At 41.3% G+C, this 15522-nt stretch overlaps 3 protein-coding genes across 5 annotated transcripts in view; all 3 read left to right on the top strand.

Annotated features, from left to right (window-relative positions):
- Window positions 1–4216, top strand: part of LOC110977614 (serine/threonine-protein phosphatase 2A 56 kDa regulatory subunit gamma isoform-like) — a 57495-nt gene extending 53279 nt beyond the window's left edge. The window contains exon 17 of the mRNA XM_022231899.2: window positions 770–4216. Coding sequence (XP_022087591.1) covers window positions 770–910 — 141 coding nt within the window. The 3' untranslated portion in view covers window positions 911–4216. The remainder of the gene's footprint in view (window positions 1–769) is intronic.
- Window positions 4217–6601: 2385 nt separating this feature from the next.
- Window positions 6602–10566, top strand: LOC110977626 (uncharacterized). Of its 2 annotated transcripts, none has more exons than XM_022231917.2 (3): window positions 6602–7090; window positions 8521–8999; window positions 9513–10566. In XM_022231917.2, the coding sequence occupies exons 1-3, from the start codon at window positions 6760–6762 to the stop codon at window positions 9696–9698; spliced, it is 996 nt and encodes a 331-aa protein (XP_022087609.2). In that variant the 5' UTR covers window positions 6602–6759; the 3' UTR covers window positions 9699–10566. The 2 variants fall into 2 exon arrangements, with proteins under 2 accessions (XP_022087609.2, XP_022087610.2); XM_022231918.2 differs by lacking the exon at window positions 6602–7090 and adding an exon at window positions 8045–8151.
- Window positions 10567–11554: 988 nt separating this feature from the next.
- gemin6 (gem nuclear organelle associated protein 6) lies at window positions 11555–15387 on the top strand. Of its 2 annotated transcripts, none has more exons than XM_022231915.2 (2): window positions 11555–11769; window positions 13767–15387. In XM_022231915.2, exons 1-2 carry the CDS (start codon window positions 11567–11569, stop codon window positions 14176–14178), a joined length of 615 nt encoding a protein of 204 aa, XP_022087607.2. In that variant the 5' UTR covers window positions 11555–11566; the 3' UTR covers window positions 14179–15387. The 2 variants fall into 2 exon arrangements, with proteins under 2 accessions (XP_022087607.2, XP_086996592.1); XM_087140466.1 differs by having other exon boundaries at window positions 13781–15387.
- Window positions 15388–15522: the final 135 nt, after the last annotated feature.

Raw genomic sequence — 15522 nt, forward strand, 5'->3', positions numbered from 1 at the left:
GTCTGTCGTCAGTGCCTCCATAACATTCAGTTGCTTTCAGCCACCTAGCTCAGCCACTGTTCCTAAACATCACGCTTGATGTAGGGGTTGTGTTGAACTCGTCATCCAGTTGTGTCCTGCACTGGAGAACAGGGCTCAAGGTTCACGGGGCTTCAGAAACGAGTGTGCAGTGAATTACTAGCTAAGCACGTGTCAGCCTAGGAACCAACCATGCTCAGTTTAAAATGAGATGGTATTGTGGATGGAAAGCTGTTTTGCCGACAACTGTTTCCCGTGCTATGTACATTTCTCTGCTTGGTAGCTCTGTGAGTGTGGCCAGAGTGTGTCTGAAGGATTGTTGACTGTTGAAATCGTTGGAGGGCAGAATGCATGTACAGTGAAAGTGCCATTGGCTATCAATACCAGTGTTGGATAGACGCTTTCCAGCTGTGAGAACCATTGAGTTAGGGCTTGTAATTATAGACTAATTGTGTTCAATTGTTAATTGAAGTTGATTAGATTGCCATTTGTTTTTTGATTGTTAATTGTTTTCAAAGGCATCCTTCTATTAAAGTATGCTTGCAACCACATCTCAAGTGCTGATACCAGCAAGTAAAACAGTGTTGTTGACTCAAGTTGGGGACTCAGACTTGAGATTTGTCTTTACATGAAAAAAATTGACGTGCAGCTTGGCTTTACTTTAAAGATATTCACTTGTGACTTGACTTTTTAAAAATGACTTGGCTGCCTTTAAATTTTTGTTTGCTTTTTTTTTTCCTTCCTTGGGTAGACTCCAACAGGTAAGAAGGAGACGGTCAAGCAGTTGATAAGACGAAAGTCTGAACTTCCCCATGACGCATACACCATGCGTGCGCTTACCATGCACAAACGGCCAGATGAGTATTTAGTTTCTTCGCAGGAGACCAGTTGAGTGCAGTGAAAATAAGTTTCAATCTTAGATTTATTAAAAATGTCAAGCTACACCAGACAAATTACAATTAAAAAAAGATCGATATCGTTTAAAGTATTAAGGTGTATTATAGCGTACTATATACATAGTTCATGCTAATTACCGTTGTATAGCCGGAAACCTTGTTTTTGACCGAGTGATCAATTGTTCCATGTGATTTTTTTAATATCTTTGTGTATGGATGTTCATAATGGTATTATTTTTATGTCAGAAGCACTTTTAATGCAGCAACTTTGATGGAGGCTTCAAAGTTGGTGTCGCCGTGATCATACAAGTGTTGGACGCGAATGTATGGAGTGTGTATGATTGTTTGTGGCTATGTATTCCAGTGCATGTGGTTGCCTGTCACCAGTGGTTGTTTTGGGGGTTTTTTTAAACACAATTTTATGAGGAAAGTTTGCTTTTCTGGCTAAGTACAAATAATGTCACTGATTAAAGGAAAGGTGAAGGATGGGCATTTTAGACCTGTCTCTAAACCATTTTAGTTCGTTACCCAGTACAAGGAAAATGACAATGCACAAGTTCTATCATAAAGCCCCTATTACTTTGCAAACCAGTGTTGAAGAAGCAAGGCTATATTATTGTGACGGAACATTTCCATGCTGCAATTTCAAACCTGTATGTATAGCAGTTGTTGTCTGTATAACAGTTTATGGTCCATAGAACATTTATGGTCAATATAACAGTTGTGGTGCACAGAACATGGCAGTGAAGACCCTTGAAAGGTTTAATATTTGAATAAAATCTCCTGACGTGATTCATGCAGTAAAGTTAGAGCCATTTCAATTTCCCCATTTTCTATCATTTTTCCCTTTATTTTTGTTGTTTTCGATTTCAGTTTTTATTCTAATATTGTTGTATTAATTGTGTTTCTATTCAGGATGTCACTACATTTGTGTGACTAGTTTTGTCTGTTTATTGCACAAATTCATAACTTAAATTTTGTTCTAAATCCCAGCCCCCTTGTTTCTTGATTGGTTTTTACGTTTTAAAAAGACACAATAAATGTTTCACAAAATATAAGAGTGGGTCATGATATTCTATTGGACACACTGGGAGAGAACCAAATCAGTGGAAAAAGTTACCAAAGACAGATTTTTGTTATAAATTGCAACCTTTCTCATTGGCACTGAAGTATTTTTTCATCACAACGTAGCCTTGATATCTAGAAAGTGTTTGAGTAAAATTCTGTGATTATCCACTTTCCATTGTGAAATTTTAATGATCAGGAGTAGTGTTTGTTGTATTTACTCTCTGGAAGGTCACTTCAATTTTATGCCGTTTAAATGATGTTTCTTACTCCTTGTCAACAATGAAAAAATTGTCTTTTGCCTATTGCCTGTCATTTGGATTGGGTATTATTTATCACAAATGGGTTCAGAAACTGTGGTAGATTATGTCGATTCTGTGCCATATGTTTAATGTGAGTTCAAAATGACATGCAGGCATGTCAAAAGGTAAGTCCCATTCTCAAGGACAAAGGCTGGAGTGGCAGTAATATCAGGGTTTGCCGTTTGTGGAAATGTTTCTTGTCTCCTGGAGATTGTCAAATCATCCGCCCAACGTTTTTTTTTTATTTTTCCATTGGGCCTCCACATTAAAAAAAGTCTGTCTAAGAAGTTGCGCCATTATTATGTTGCCTGAGCATTGTCCGTCAAGGAACTAGTATTATAGACAAGTCAGGATTCCATACGAGATATTTTGGTCTTGTAGTTTTGTTTTGTTTTTACAAATTTGAGCAGTTTCTGAAGAAAGTAAGATTTTGTTTTGAAAATGGGAACTTAGAGGTCTGTGCCCTGCAAACTCATCTATTGCATAGCATACATGAAGAATATGTGTGCAAGGAGGCTTGGCAGTTGGTTCCTTCAAAATTTTTCTTGACTTGTGGAGTAATCAACAAACTGCCTGTCAGTGCTTTTGTTATGATCTTTTGCTTTTTGTTTCGCAAGTGGGCTTTGCTTTAAAGAGGCTACATCTTTGAGTGTAGGAAGACTACACACTGCAAAGTCAGTGCGCGGTGACCATCTAAGATAGAGTTGCAGTGTCAACAAATTCAGCAGACTGGAATTTTAAAAAAAGATAATTCGCGCTAGATTACCTCAGAGTGACTCTATGAAGATCCTTAGATTGAGTAATGAGATACATGGACAAATATCCCAAGCCAGATGTCTCTCATCATTGTATGGCAATGATGTCAGGATTCAGTTAACTAATCAAGAATTCAATCAAGTTATTTTGAATATCAACTTTAAAACTTGTTTACTTTCTTTCTTCTGTCACTTTTAGCACGCGAGATACACATCCTAAGAGATTTTGAGGAATCACTTTGTTTCGTAGTTCCAAATAGTTGGACATACACCATCATGTAGAATGAGTAATTATTAGTGGAATGGTTGGACTGTGAACCATTTTCCTTAAGATTGCACATTTCCTTTATGCACTTTGATGCATTTATGAAGTGGAAAATGTGTACGGAATTGTAAAACACAACAGGGTTGTCACACAGAACAAATGTCAGTATATTTCATGAAACTAAACAAAAACATATTTTGTTGTTTCAAATGTAAGTGTAAATTATGTGAATTATTGCAAAGCCACAGAAGATTTTTCTTTTGAATGGTATTGTTTTGCAATTATTGCAAAACATTGCAAAATTATTGCATACATTGTAAATCTTTTGGAAGTGTGATATTTTGTGAGTATGATTATGCAAATATGCTGTCTGGAAAATAAAAGCTTATTGATATAACGGTCAATTTGATTGGTTGCCTTCAAGGTGGAATCTTCCATTCCACAGAAAGGGAGAGTCCACCTTTAGCAGTAGTGCGTAGTTGTCATGTTCATTGTAGATATTAATAAACGCCAGTTGTGAATAACAGGTGCCGATTATGTAGCTGAAGTATAGAATTAATTGCCGTTTCACGTTGTGAATAATGTAATCTTTATTTTCATAGCAACTGAGGGAACTGCTGAAAAAGCCCAAATGTATGTCTCGATGATAGTTACACTATGGTCCCAGAGGAGAGGGAGAGAGCTTACCCAAAATTTGGGACAGACTTTAGATTTAAAACAGAAATCAGGCCTGTTTTCAAATGACAAACTAAGGTATGCCCGACAGAGCCATTGAAAAGCGATACTTGTTTTTTTTTTTTTATTGGCTAGTTAAGTCTCGTGTAGAGATTGATGTAAAGTGAATACTATGCCTTACTGTACAGTCAGTTGGATTATGTAATAAATGAATACCTCGGAGTGCTAAAAAACAGCGAAGATATGTTGTGTCGTTGAGTTCTTTATTTCATTCTTTATTTTTCTTTCAGTTCCCAAGTTTGTTGTTCTTAGGCGAAAGTTATAAATTTTTACTGCTACCGTTCAGTGTGTGTTTTTCTGTTGTTTTCTGGATGATAAATCTCCTTTTGCGGAGTTGACTGACGGTAATGTTTGTTGTGATGTATACATGAATGGTATAGATCCGGCATACTCTTCGCTGAATTCGAACCTGAGATAGATTTCTTGGGGAAACAATAGATAACAGTCGAAAGTTCAATATAAACCTAAGAAACTGAAAACATTTACAAATATGGCTCGGATTTAGGTTATTTCTCCCATACCCAAGATGATATTGAAAACGGTATCATTTACTGAGGTCCTGTACAAGTAAGTGCATCTGATGTGATAGGCCTAGGGGGTCTTCAACCTCAGTCGAAACGCCAGCGTTGACCAAGGCGTTGGGGGAAGCTCTCCTTGTATGTCTGTTGCGTTTTATACATTACTTGCACCCCAGTTTCCGACGATCTGGCCAGCGCACTGTGTTTGAGGGTGCAGACCACTAATTGAAGTGAGAATTTATGGCTAGCTCATTAGCATTAAAATTGTCTTTTGAAAAAGGAGATTGTTTGCCCCCCCCCACCTAATGGTGAGATTGTGTAAATCGTTGCTAGGATCAACTCCCTGGGTCTTTGAGCTTTCATATGAGCAGAATGGCTAAAAACAACGGTTGAAAAATGGTCCTAAGTGCCTCCGAAAGTTGAGGGTTGCCACTTGAAAAATGGCTGTAAGCAGACTTCGGAAAAATCACTTTTCGGGAGGGGGTGAGTTTGTTTTGTGGGAATAATTAAAAATGTAATTTGTTAACCCACAAAAAATTGAAAAGAAACCTTAAGATTTGTGACCAAACAATAATTTCATTTGTGTTTCAGAAATATTAGGGATGTTGGCACGTATGTTACTGGGCCCTGAACAGTGGTGGTTTTACACTGGTTTCAATGGGGTTTGAATTAGTGGACTGTACCCTAAGTGCATGCCGTTTGCCGTTTATTCGTCCGACTGTGTGCGTTTGCCTGTGATACATGTTCTGAGACCAGTCCGTGACAGGCCACGCGTGGCACTCACAAGCACACCTACATGCACGCATTGCCCTACGAACACTGTACTGTGGCTGTACGTGGTCTGTACGCGTACAGTACTGGGGGGGGGGGGTTGGTAGGCGGTGATATCACACTACTCAAAAAAGTTAAGGACCACTTTTTCTGAACTTGTAAATTTTTTTCAAGCTATGAGTGGGGTCTAGTTCCTTCATTTTCTGTTTGTCTAGATGGAGTTCTCATTGGAATAAAAAAAATCAAAAAATGTTTCAAAACATCAAATGCACATTTTCAGCATTAAAATATCTCATATAAAAAGTATACACGAAATCAAAAGTGGTCCTGAACTTTTTTGGAGAAGTGTACTATAGTACACAGTGGCTCGTTTGCCGTGGGTGCCGTGCGTGAAACTTGAGAATCTCTCCGCGACAAAAAAAGCGCCGAGACCGCCTTGGACAAGGCTAGCAAAACGCAGGTTAGACTTCCGTCGTGGTATTACATGGTTTCGATTCAGGTCGATTGGTACAAAAGGCCGTTGGTGCCCACTTTTTTCTTTTTTTCTTTTTTTTTTTTTTAATTATTTTTTTATTTCTTCTACGGAAGCCCATTTGTGCCTATTGGAAGTATGCACATTCATGCATATTTATTTATATATTTATAATGCAATGTTTTTGTGAAATAATGCAATAGTTCGACGGACATTTTGGGCACGTCACTCCAGGTAATTAACAAGAGCAGGATGCGTGCGCATCATACCTGGGTGCAGGAGTATACTCCCCCGTTAGCACCACGGACGTGTATAATAAAATCTGGACTCACAATGCCCTTAATCAGCCTACAGAGTCGTTGAATCCACTCGCGGCCATTTTACCGAGCCGAATACAAAGCTTTCCTAGCAATGCCCGCCTTTGTTCTTCCCGACGTCACTAGAACGGATCCAACCCACGCCTCTGTATTCGGCTCGGTAAAATGGCCGCTGGTTGGCTTCTTTTTCATACAAAGGCGTTGCAAGTCCAGGTTTTTTTTATATACGTCCGTGGTTAGCACCCGTTACATTGAGCACACATCCTACTTTTATTAACTGGAGAAACTGTAACATTATTGCGTTATTTGGCAAAAAAAACCATGTATTTGCATAGTTCACATTGGCATTAACAGGCTTCCGAGGGGGAAAATTACCCCCCCCCAAAAAAAACTAAAAATTAAAAAGAAAAAAGTTGGCACGAACAGGCTTTCGTAGGTTGACGTCCAGCTAAGCTTGTTAGGATCTATATGTACTGTCACCTAGCTATTGATTGTCGAAGCTAGTGATGCATAAAACCAACCGCCGAACCATGGCCTGTTGTTCCAGGGCCCACCTGTACGTATTTTCTCAGTGTGTTCGATGTCGATTGGTGGTAAATACGTGTAGTTATTGGATCGCAGTGTTTTAAACTTTACCGTGCGAAAATGTTGAATCCGTGGGGTGTTGGGTATTCAGTTATACTGGTGTGCATTTTCGCGACTTCGGAAAACTTGGCAAGCTCCTCGTCCGCCAGAGTTCCCACGACGGTAGGCCTGCTGCGGGTTTTAAGCGACAGACACTGCAACTGTTTACATGCAGAATATGTGTGGAGGAACGTTACAGTGCTGATGGAGAGCTTCACGGAGAGGAGATCCGCCGGTCGCATCATTTCCCGTGTGTTGTTGATGAGGCTCGAAAAGGCATCCCAAGTAGCTCCTATTCCATTAACGGTTTTAGAGATTCCATCTGAAGATCATCAAGATGTATCCATCGATGGTATGTTTTTAGACCCTTGGTCTAAGTATGGGAGGGGGGGGGATAAATTTGGAAAGTCTAATTTTTCAGTTGTTTACATCAGAATCTGTTCGTTGCCTTTCGCAAAAAAGATTCTGTCAGGATTGAGACTTGAGACATTCATATCGTCTTAGTTATTATTTCAGGACATACTTTTTTAAGGAGAAACGACCAAGAAGTAATTTTTTTCTTTGTTCTTTGTTTTTGTTAAAGTATGCTAGACTTTCATGCGTCAGACTTCAGTAACATTGAATCTTCTTGTTTTCAGTACTTCTCGGCAGATATTAAAGGTTACCGTTCCAAGTACGCTCATTCTTCATCGACAAAACGTTCTTGCAGTGACTCGATTTGCAGTGAATTATTAGCTTCCTATGGATCAAATCCCCTAAGGCCCGTCCTTTTACTACCCGGTGACCTGGCCATACAATCATAACCCACCCTGAAAGGGACAATGGTAAAACAGTGTCCACGATAGGATCAGCGAGCACCGCCCACCACCTTCTATAGATCTTTGCGAGCGTCAGCGCGTTATCACTACCTGTATACAATGTGAATGAAAGGGCGGATCCGGGTTCATTATTAAAATACAGGAATACAATAGAACACTCGGGGGGGGGGGGGAATAGCCCCTCGGCCTTTGCATCAGTGGCGTATCCAGGTCTCGGGTCGGGGGGTGGTAAAATAGGAAAAAAATCTTTTGTTTTCATCCGTAGAAGAATCTTCTTTACCCCACCTCTCGAAAGGTGGTACCGTTAGCTGAAATGCTGGCGCTTTCATTTTCTGAAAAGAAACGAGCTACTTGTCTTAATTCAGGCGTCACTAATCCCCACCCCGAAGAATATGTCACTGCTCGGCATCAATCGACTGTGGCATCAACGTTTGATGAGGATATCCCGCGCAGTTGACACCAGCTTTGGTGTGGAGGCAAACTAACTCGGTACAATACTATCCATGTTGATTTCCGTGATAAATGACTGAAGTCAGGATCGAGACATTGCGAATAATGGCCGGAGGAAGATTTTACTTCGGGATTGCTCTTGAGGGTACAATGGGTTTTATTGGAATTAAAACATTGGCCAACTTTGGGAATGACACAGGCTTGTCTTAACGTACTTGGAGGTCTGAAAGGTGATTGGAATCTAAGCTGTGAAGCAAGTTAATTGAGATATATTGCTGGGGATTAGGCCATGCGTTTCCCGGTATTAGAATGAGTTGCAGTGCTCTTGTCTGTCACCTCCTAATTGCTCGATCATATTGCATTTGTTACTTTGGTTTATTATTCATCGACAAAATTGCACACAGCTCAAGTGGTGAATGAAAGCAGTGACAGCAGCCAAAAACAAAGACAAATTTATCATAACCTATGGAGCCACAACTGGACGAACAGTATTTCTTTTCTCTCTACAAAATAGGAATCTCCGAGTTGGTGGTTTCTGCAGCCCGAAACACGTCTTTCACCGTGGGGAAATCGAGCATTCCTGACCTGACAGACCTTGTTCCGATGTACGACACCATGTTCGAGAAGCTGCACCAGTACACGCGCAGCTGGCCGTTCACTCAAGCCCGACTAACCATCTTCTACCATTTCTCCATCATCCATGCGGCTCAGCGACTACGCGAGGGCGTGCCCCGACAAGACGCCTGCCCACCTTACCAAGGCTATGGTACCCACAAAGCTGGGGGACTGTTTGTCTGTCGTCAGGAATATGAGGATGTCTTCTTCAGGCGGGCTGTTGGCCAGCTGCAGGAACAGCCATTTGACTTACCAGAACTGATAAGGTTGAGTGGACAGAAGGAGCACATTAACCTTGAAGATGTGATTGAGGCACTAGCGAGATTGAATGCGTGCGGCTCCATTGAATGTGATGTGCCGGGTTGTTCAAGTTACCGGGTATTAACTTATGTTTCACTAAGCTTCTGTGGGGTGCAATCAAGCAGTGTTAGAGTGCCGATCAGAGACTTGTCAAGGTTTTGGGTGAGGAGGGGAGGCAATTTTATTTTCTAAAAACGACGGTAAACTTTTATTCCATCCGTAAACTTGAAGAATCCTCACCCCGCCATAAACGTCTTTAGTTTTCAATTCTTAGCGATTTCAATTTTTGAATGTCTTAGCGCTTTCGATTCCTATTACAAACAAATTGGCAACATAATCGGGGGGGGGGGGCTGTGACTTTCCCAGCTGCAAGAAAACACTGTACTTTACAGAGTTTTCTTAACTACACAAAAACAAAGGAATGTCCACACTATGGGTAGGTAATGTGAACAGCAGTTCGTATGGCCCGTTGCTACTAGGACATTGGTTAAGGGCGTGTGGGGCGCAAAATAATATAAAAAACACAGCGTTCTGAAAACACTGAACTGTGCTTCTGTTATTCAAAATTTCCAACTTTCCGTTCTATTCCAGTACGACTTCGGTTGGCACATACTAGGGAGTGATACCGGCTGTTGTGGAGATTATCCTTCGTGCTGTGTTTTTGCCGATCCCATCTGTTTCTTCCACGACATTCTTTGTCGGTGCTGCTCGTACTTTGTTTGCCCCGAGCCTTACTGTAAACCCGCCCCCAGCTGTCCCAATGCGACCATAGTCTGATGACCAGAGCAGTAGAAGAAACTGGGGTGTGGGAGAACGTCGAAAGAAATAGTGTTGCATCCTGCTTGCGGTAGGAGGAATCATCAGGTGTACTTTGAGGAAAATTGCGATAAAAATAGGCCTTGTCCAAGTCATCTGAATCAAACAACGGGGACACAACAGCGAGGCGTCATCAAGCTCAATGGACAAGTCTCCAGGACCGTCGCTCGGAGCATATTGAGAGTGGGGCACCGATGTTACGTCGACCATGATATGGCATTCTAACTCGATCGGATTTGTTCAAATATAATTCCTTGTCCTTGACAATCCACTTCCTCCCCTTCGTTCTACAGTTCATGTTTTATTGTGTATTCACTTTTAACAACTTTGAGTTGTTTTAGATCGATATACTTTCCCTCGTGTATCTGTAGTCATCCCCTCTTAACTTCTCTCCTTCCTTATTTGCCTGCATTCTGCATTTATTTCTCTATAATTCAGTTTTCTTTCGCAATGCGGTCGATTCACAAAAGTGCGCCTCCAAGAGTTTGCAACGCGTTGACCAATAACTGTGTGCGAAATCTGTCGACCCTTTTCAAACGCGCATTGGGTCGACAGATTTCGCACACTGTGATTGGTCAACGCGTTGCAAACTCTTGGAGGCGCACTATATACCAGAGAACTACGTGGACATCTGCATTTTACATCATTGAGTTTTTCTGTGTTACAAAACGTGTAGGCCTAATGCGTGTGTGATTTCGGACAAGATCATTTCTTTGTTTGATAATACACTTTTTAACTGTAAGTCAAACTTTTTAATGGAAACTCTAAAATAAAACTAATGTTGCACAACGCAAATAAATCTGTGAATATCTATACTTGCACCATCAAATTTATCAAAGATCTAAATATGAAAATCGCGACATATTTTTCTGAGTATGTAAAATAATATCTGTGTAGCTAGTCGACTGCTCAGCCACTTCTTCTAGATATACGCCACAATAAGTTTTGGATCGATGTACCCTTCCAGCTAAAAAATAATATAACGAAAAGCATTTCACCTTTTTGTACATAATTCCATGGAGTGTAGATTCAGAATAATTGATTTTTCTATCACAGTATCCCTAAAGATCGAGTCATAACACATGGGTTTAAGTATGCAATCGGTAAACGAATGGATGGCACAGCAATGAACGACTCTTTTTTTTCACAGAACGATTCTTTGCGACTACCATTGAAACTTTTTCATTAAAAGTCTACAGACATCCAACGCTGCGCGTTTGCGCGTTCTAAAGTTTTGAACATTTAAATCAAACGTTTGAATTTTTTTATTTGCTGTTATTTAAAATAATAAATACTCTATGAGTAGAATGGTAATTTGAAAACTATACGTAATTATAAAGGGTGAAAGATGAAATGTTTTATTCCACTCGAGCTCGGCGCCACCTTGTAGAATGGAGCGTTCAATCCGCGTGAAAATACATGATGTATGCTTTCCAAATAAAAATATTATTACAGATCGTTTGATAACTCCCCACAAAAATCTAGTTCGTGTAGAACTCGGCGTTTTCTTTTCTCCATCCGGCATAAACCTACGAACTTTTTAAAATTTATGTTACCCAAACCTTACGCTTGGACGCAACAAAGGGGGTCAAACAAAGAGGGGTCTGATTTTTTCTTCGGGGGCCAAAAATTTCGGATTTTAAAAATAGTAATCCTGTATGGCCTTTTTGAGGTTTATGGCTACATTTTGGTACTTTAAGGCACTTTTGTAAGTAAAGGAAAGAAAAGACGAAAAAGATCGCCCGGGGGGGGGCAACCTAGCTACGAGTGGCCTCGTACAATATCGACATGCAAATGCAAATCGCGAAAACTATGGAGGGCGCTGTGAAATGATTTCCAATATGGCAGCGCCCATGGACGGTCGCGAGGACAGACTTACATGTAAGGCGAAGCAGGTTTTCAAAGGAACAGATTTCGTGGAACTTTCTCCTAGTGATTGGTGTTTGTTGGTGTCTAAAAGGGTGGAGGTAATAAGTACAGACAGTAAAAGTCACACTGGATGGATATTTACGGTAGATCCTGTTTCTCGGAGGTAAGAGTAAAGTAAAGACTAAAAATAGGCCTAATCCCCAGAACATGGGGTCCGACTCGACTCCGATACTCCCAGAACCATGGGGTCTGATACTCCCAGAACCATGGGATCTGATACTCCCAGAACCATGGGGTCTGATACTCCCAGAACCATGGGGTCTGATACTCCCAGAACCATGGGGTCTGATACTCCCAGAACCATGGGATCTGATACTCCCAGAACCATGGGATCTGATACTCCCAGAACCATGGGATCTGATACTCCCAGAACCATGGGGTCTGATACTCCCAGAACCATGGGGTCTGATACTCCCAGAACCATGGGGTCTGATACTCCCAGAACCATGGGGTCTGATACTCCCAGAACCATGGGGTCTGATACACCCAGAACCATGGGATCCGATACTCCCAGAACCATGGGATCTGATACTCCCAGAACCATGGGGTCTGATACTCCCAGAACCATGGGGTCTGATACTCCCAGAACCATGGGGTCTGATACTCCCAGAGTCAGGTTGGCGTAGTGGTTCTTTCCTCACCTTACACCTCTGCGGCCCGGGTTCGAATCCCGGCCTGGTCCACATACATGTATGGATTGGGTTTTCAGTCCTTACCTGATTCCGTGGGTTTTACCCAGAATATTCCTTTGAGGTTTTCCTCCCACCTCTAAAACTGTAATTGCTTCTCATTGTCCCCTCTCTACAGGCATGACAGGTTTCTTCAGGCTTGTGAGCTACAGTGGCGGCACTTTTGAGAAATCCTTGGTGTCATTACCAGAAATATATAACAATAATAATAACTGTGGGGTCCGACGTCCGCCCTGCACCCACGGTACGGGACAGACGTCGGACCCCACAGTTCTGGGGGTAAGAGCATGATGGTTCCTCCATGGTATGAGTGACGCGTTAAGCCAGCGTTATACACATGTTATATCTGTATATTTATATATTAACACTTTAAATGCTCAATGTTACACTGTACATGTAGGCCTAGGCCCATGCCAGTCCCATACTGGGAGCATTAGTCCAGTACCCCCAGGACTGGGGGTTCATTACCATTAGCACTTTGTTCCTATAATAAGGAAACAAAGTCCACTTTCTCAAACTAACTAACATTTTGATCTCAAGGAGCCATTACTCAATCCTGATGTGATAGGCCTAGTTTAGGTAACTTTTGACAATATCTAAGTAAGAAAACTTCAAATTTCTAACCCGAGTTTAGCAAAATACAACCACTCAGTCGAATCACGCGCCATTTTTTTTTTTTGTCTGGTTGCCCGACCCAGGCGTCTAGGATTCATCAAAGCAAATCTCCAGGTCAAGGAACCAGACTACATTTGCTAATTTTTCGTTCACAGCTCTTTGGAGTGGTCATGCATCACTGCCGTTTTACCCAAAAATTTCCCTCAAAAACCAAAAGCCCCATTTTCTTTCCTTCCTGATGTGAAAGAGGACATCACCAACAACTTGTTTAGATATGTTGTTTAGTCAGTTGTAGTGTAAATGAAGACAACATCCAACCAGGGTTAGCCAAAGAATATACTTCAGTACAAGTAAAAAGGTACCATGAAGTTTATAGGTTGGCTGCTCCAACTGCTCCTCTAATCACCTCATATGATGGTGATGACAAGGTGAATCTGGCGAGGTTGTTCCAGCAGGTGCTTTTCTTTGTTAAAGACTTTTCTTACAAAGTGTACATGCTTGGCATAATCTGTTGATCTGAGTGATTTGTTAATTGAAATTGTATTTGGTCAAACCTGTTGGAAATCTAAGACTTTACTTCCCTGGTTTAAAAACAGTCTTTTATAAATGTGCATTAATCTAAATGCTGATTAGCTCACAGAGAGTTTGACTGTAAGAATATCTGGTCACATAGTAAGCAAACATTTTACAGATTAACCGATCTTGCCTGAACATATATTTGCCTTGAAACACTTGATGTTAAAATTCAACATCGCTTGTGATGCGAAATGTGACTCTGATTTGTTTACGTTCATAGCATTGTGCTTGCAGACTTCCCCGATAACCAGCGAGCTATGACAGAGGTCATCATGGGTCATGCTATCCACACCGTGACCCTCGTCGGTGATCCCACACCTCAGTGCCTGGACAGACTGAATGGTTTGCTCCAATCCGGCGGACAAAGCGACAACTTGTCAGCCGAGGAGATAGCTCAGCGGAAGACTGATCTCAAACAATGGCTGGAGAAGCATCACATTCCAGTGGCACTGTCGGGGGAGAACAGTGACCTCCTGAGCATAGCCGGAGCGCTATACATTGAACCGCCATACGGTGTACAGAACTGCGTGAGTGCCAACGAGATCATTCTGGCACGAGTGCAAGCATTAATACAAGCCAAACCAGAACTGTCCAGCCCGAGAACTTGCAGTAATGAAAACTTCCATGTATGATGAAGACTTCCTCTTCAAAGGTCCAACTTTCCTCATCACAGCCAGAGACCTGTTGCCAGTTGGTCACATGTGGATTCTGTGCATGAATGAGACTGCGATTGTTGGTTTGCCATTCAAAAAGTCACTAGCCTATTTGAAGTATGGCAGACACAACAGAGGGGCGCCATTCGGTTTTGATGAAATCTTCTGTATTTACTCCAAATTTCCCCACTTCAAATGGTATCCTCTAATTGTGTCTGCCATGTTTCAAAACCCTCATTTGGTTTTAAAATAGTATAAAGTGTTGCAAGAAAGACCTACATGATTTTCCACCTAAATGCAGGAAAACCAGAAGGGTCTTCAGCTTGCACCAGGCATGCAGTGGAGCAGTGGCATTCATTTCTTGGCCCATTCCTTCTTTTTAACCCATGAGGGAGCCCTTGCCCACAGAGGATTCAGTAGCCAACAGCAGACACCATTGTTCAGTTTGTTGACAGAAAGAGTTCCATGACTAGACATCACTTGACATCTTGTACAAAAACCCTGTGAGACTTGGTTTGAAAGATTTTAAGTGTTCTCAGGGTCAGTTTAGTATTTCTCTGAGTAATGCTTTGTGATTTCCCCTCTAAATGTGACTCTCTAAGAAATATACTGGTAACTGCTTTTTGATGGCTGATGTGTCACAGGGGAATATTTGTGATTTCCCTGTGTGGAATTTTCCCTTGTGTTGATATACATGTACACATCATTAGAGTGTGAATAGGACCAAGGACAGATGTGGCTTTGTACAGGTATATGTGCATGTATGTGTACTTCTAACATGGGCATTATGATAAATAGTGGAGGGTTGTGGAGTCTGATAAGTACACCCTTGCCTTTTGAAGAGCCGTGTTCTATGCACTTATATGACTGTACAAGTGAATTTCCATTCACCATGGAATGGTGAATGGAACAACTGCCAGTGGCTTTCAACAGATTTTGTATTGAGGAAGTTAGACCCCAGCCAGTATTTCTTTACATTGGGCTTCATGCACTTGCAATTTGCAGTGCAATGAATGTACCATTGAGTTTCAGTACCGCAGATGAATTTCTACAAATATGGATACTTTACTGTACAAGTGCAATGGAACATTCTATTGGTCATCGAATAGAATCACTCTTTCCACTGCGTGAATGTAAGACAGTAGGTATTTGTTTAATACCACTCGAATAACTCAGGAATAAATCTTCTGTAGAGCGTCATGTTCTAGCCACTTACACATGTACGTGTATACGACTGTACAAGAGAACTTCCATTCACCATGGAATAGATATGTCTTTTGTGGTTCTACCATGCATTGGAACACTTGGTCAGTGACCCACCAC

The sequence above is a fragment of the Acanthaster planci genome, linkage group LG01, assembly GCF_054643075.1.
Source record: "Acanthaster planci isolate LZ-2023a linkage group LG01, COTS_SCS, whole genome shotgun sequence".
In the NCBI taxonomy this organism is placed as follows: Eukaryota; Metazoa; Echinodermata; class Asteroidea; order Valvatida; family Acanthasteridae; genus Acanthaster; species Acanthaster planci.

What these genes read in the sequence shown, in the direction of transcription:
- gemin6 (XM_022231915.2), top strand. Translation starts at nt 11,567, where the DNA reads ATGATTTCCAATATGGCAGCGCCCATGGACGGTCGCGAGGACAGACTT. An exon ending in GTAGATCCTGTTTCTCGGAG is followed by an intron (nt 11,770 to 13,766) that starts GTAAGAGTAAAG and finishes TTACGTTCATAG; the next exon opens with CATTGTGCTTGCAGACTTCC.
- LOC110977626 (XM_022231917.2), top strand. Translation starts at nt 6,760, where the DNA reads ATGTTGAATCCGTGGGGTGTTGGGTATTCAGTTATACTGGTGTGCATT. An exon ending in TCAAGATGTATCCATCGATG is followed by an intron (nt 7,091 to 8,520) that starts GTATGTTTTTAG and finishes TCTACAAAATAG; the next exon opens with GAATCTCCGAGTTGGTGGTT. An exon ending in CGGGTTGTTCAAGTTACCGG is followed by an intron (nt 9,000 to 9,512) that starts GTATTAACTTAT and finishes GTTCTATTCCAG; the next exon opens with TACGACTTCGGTTGGCACAT.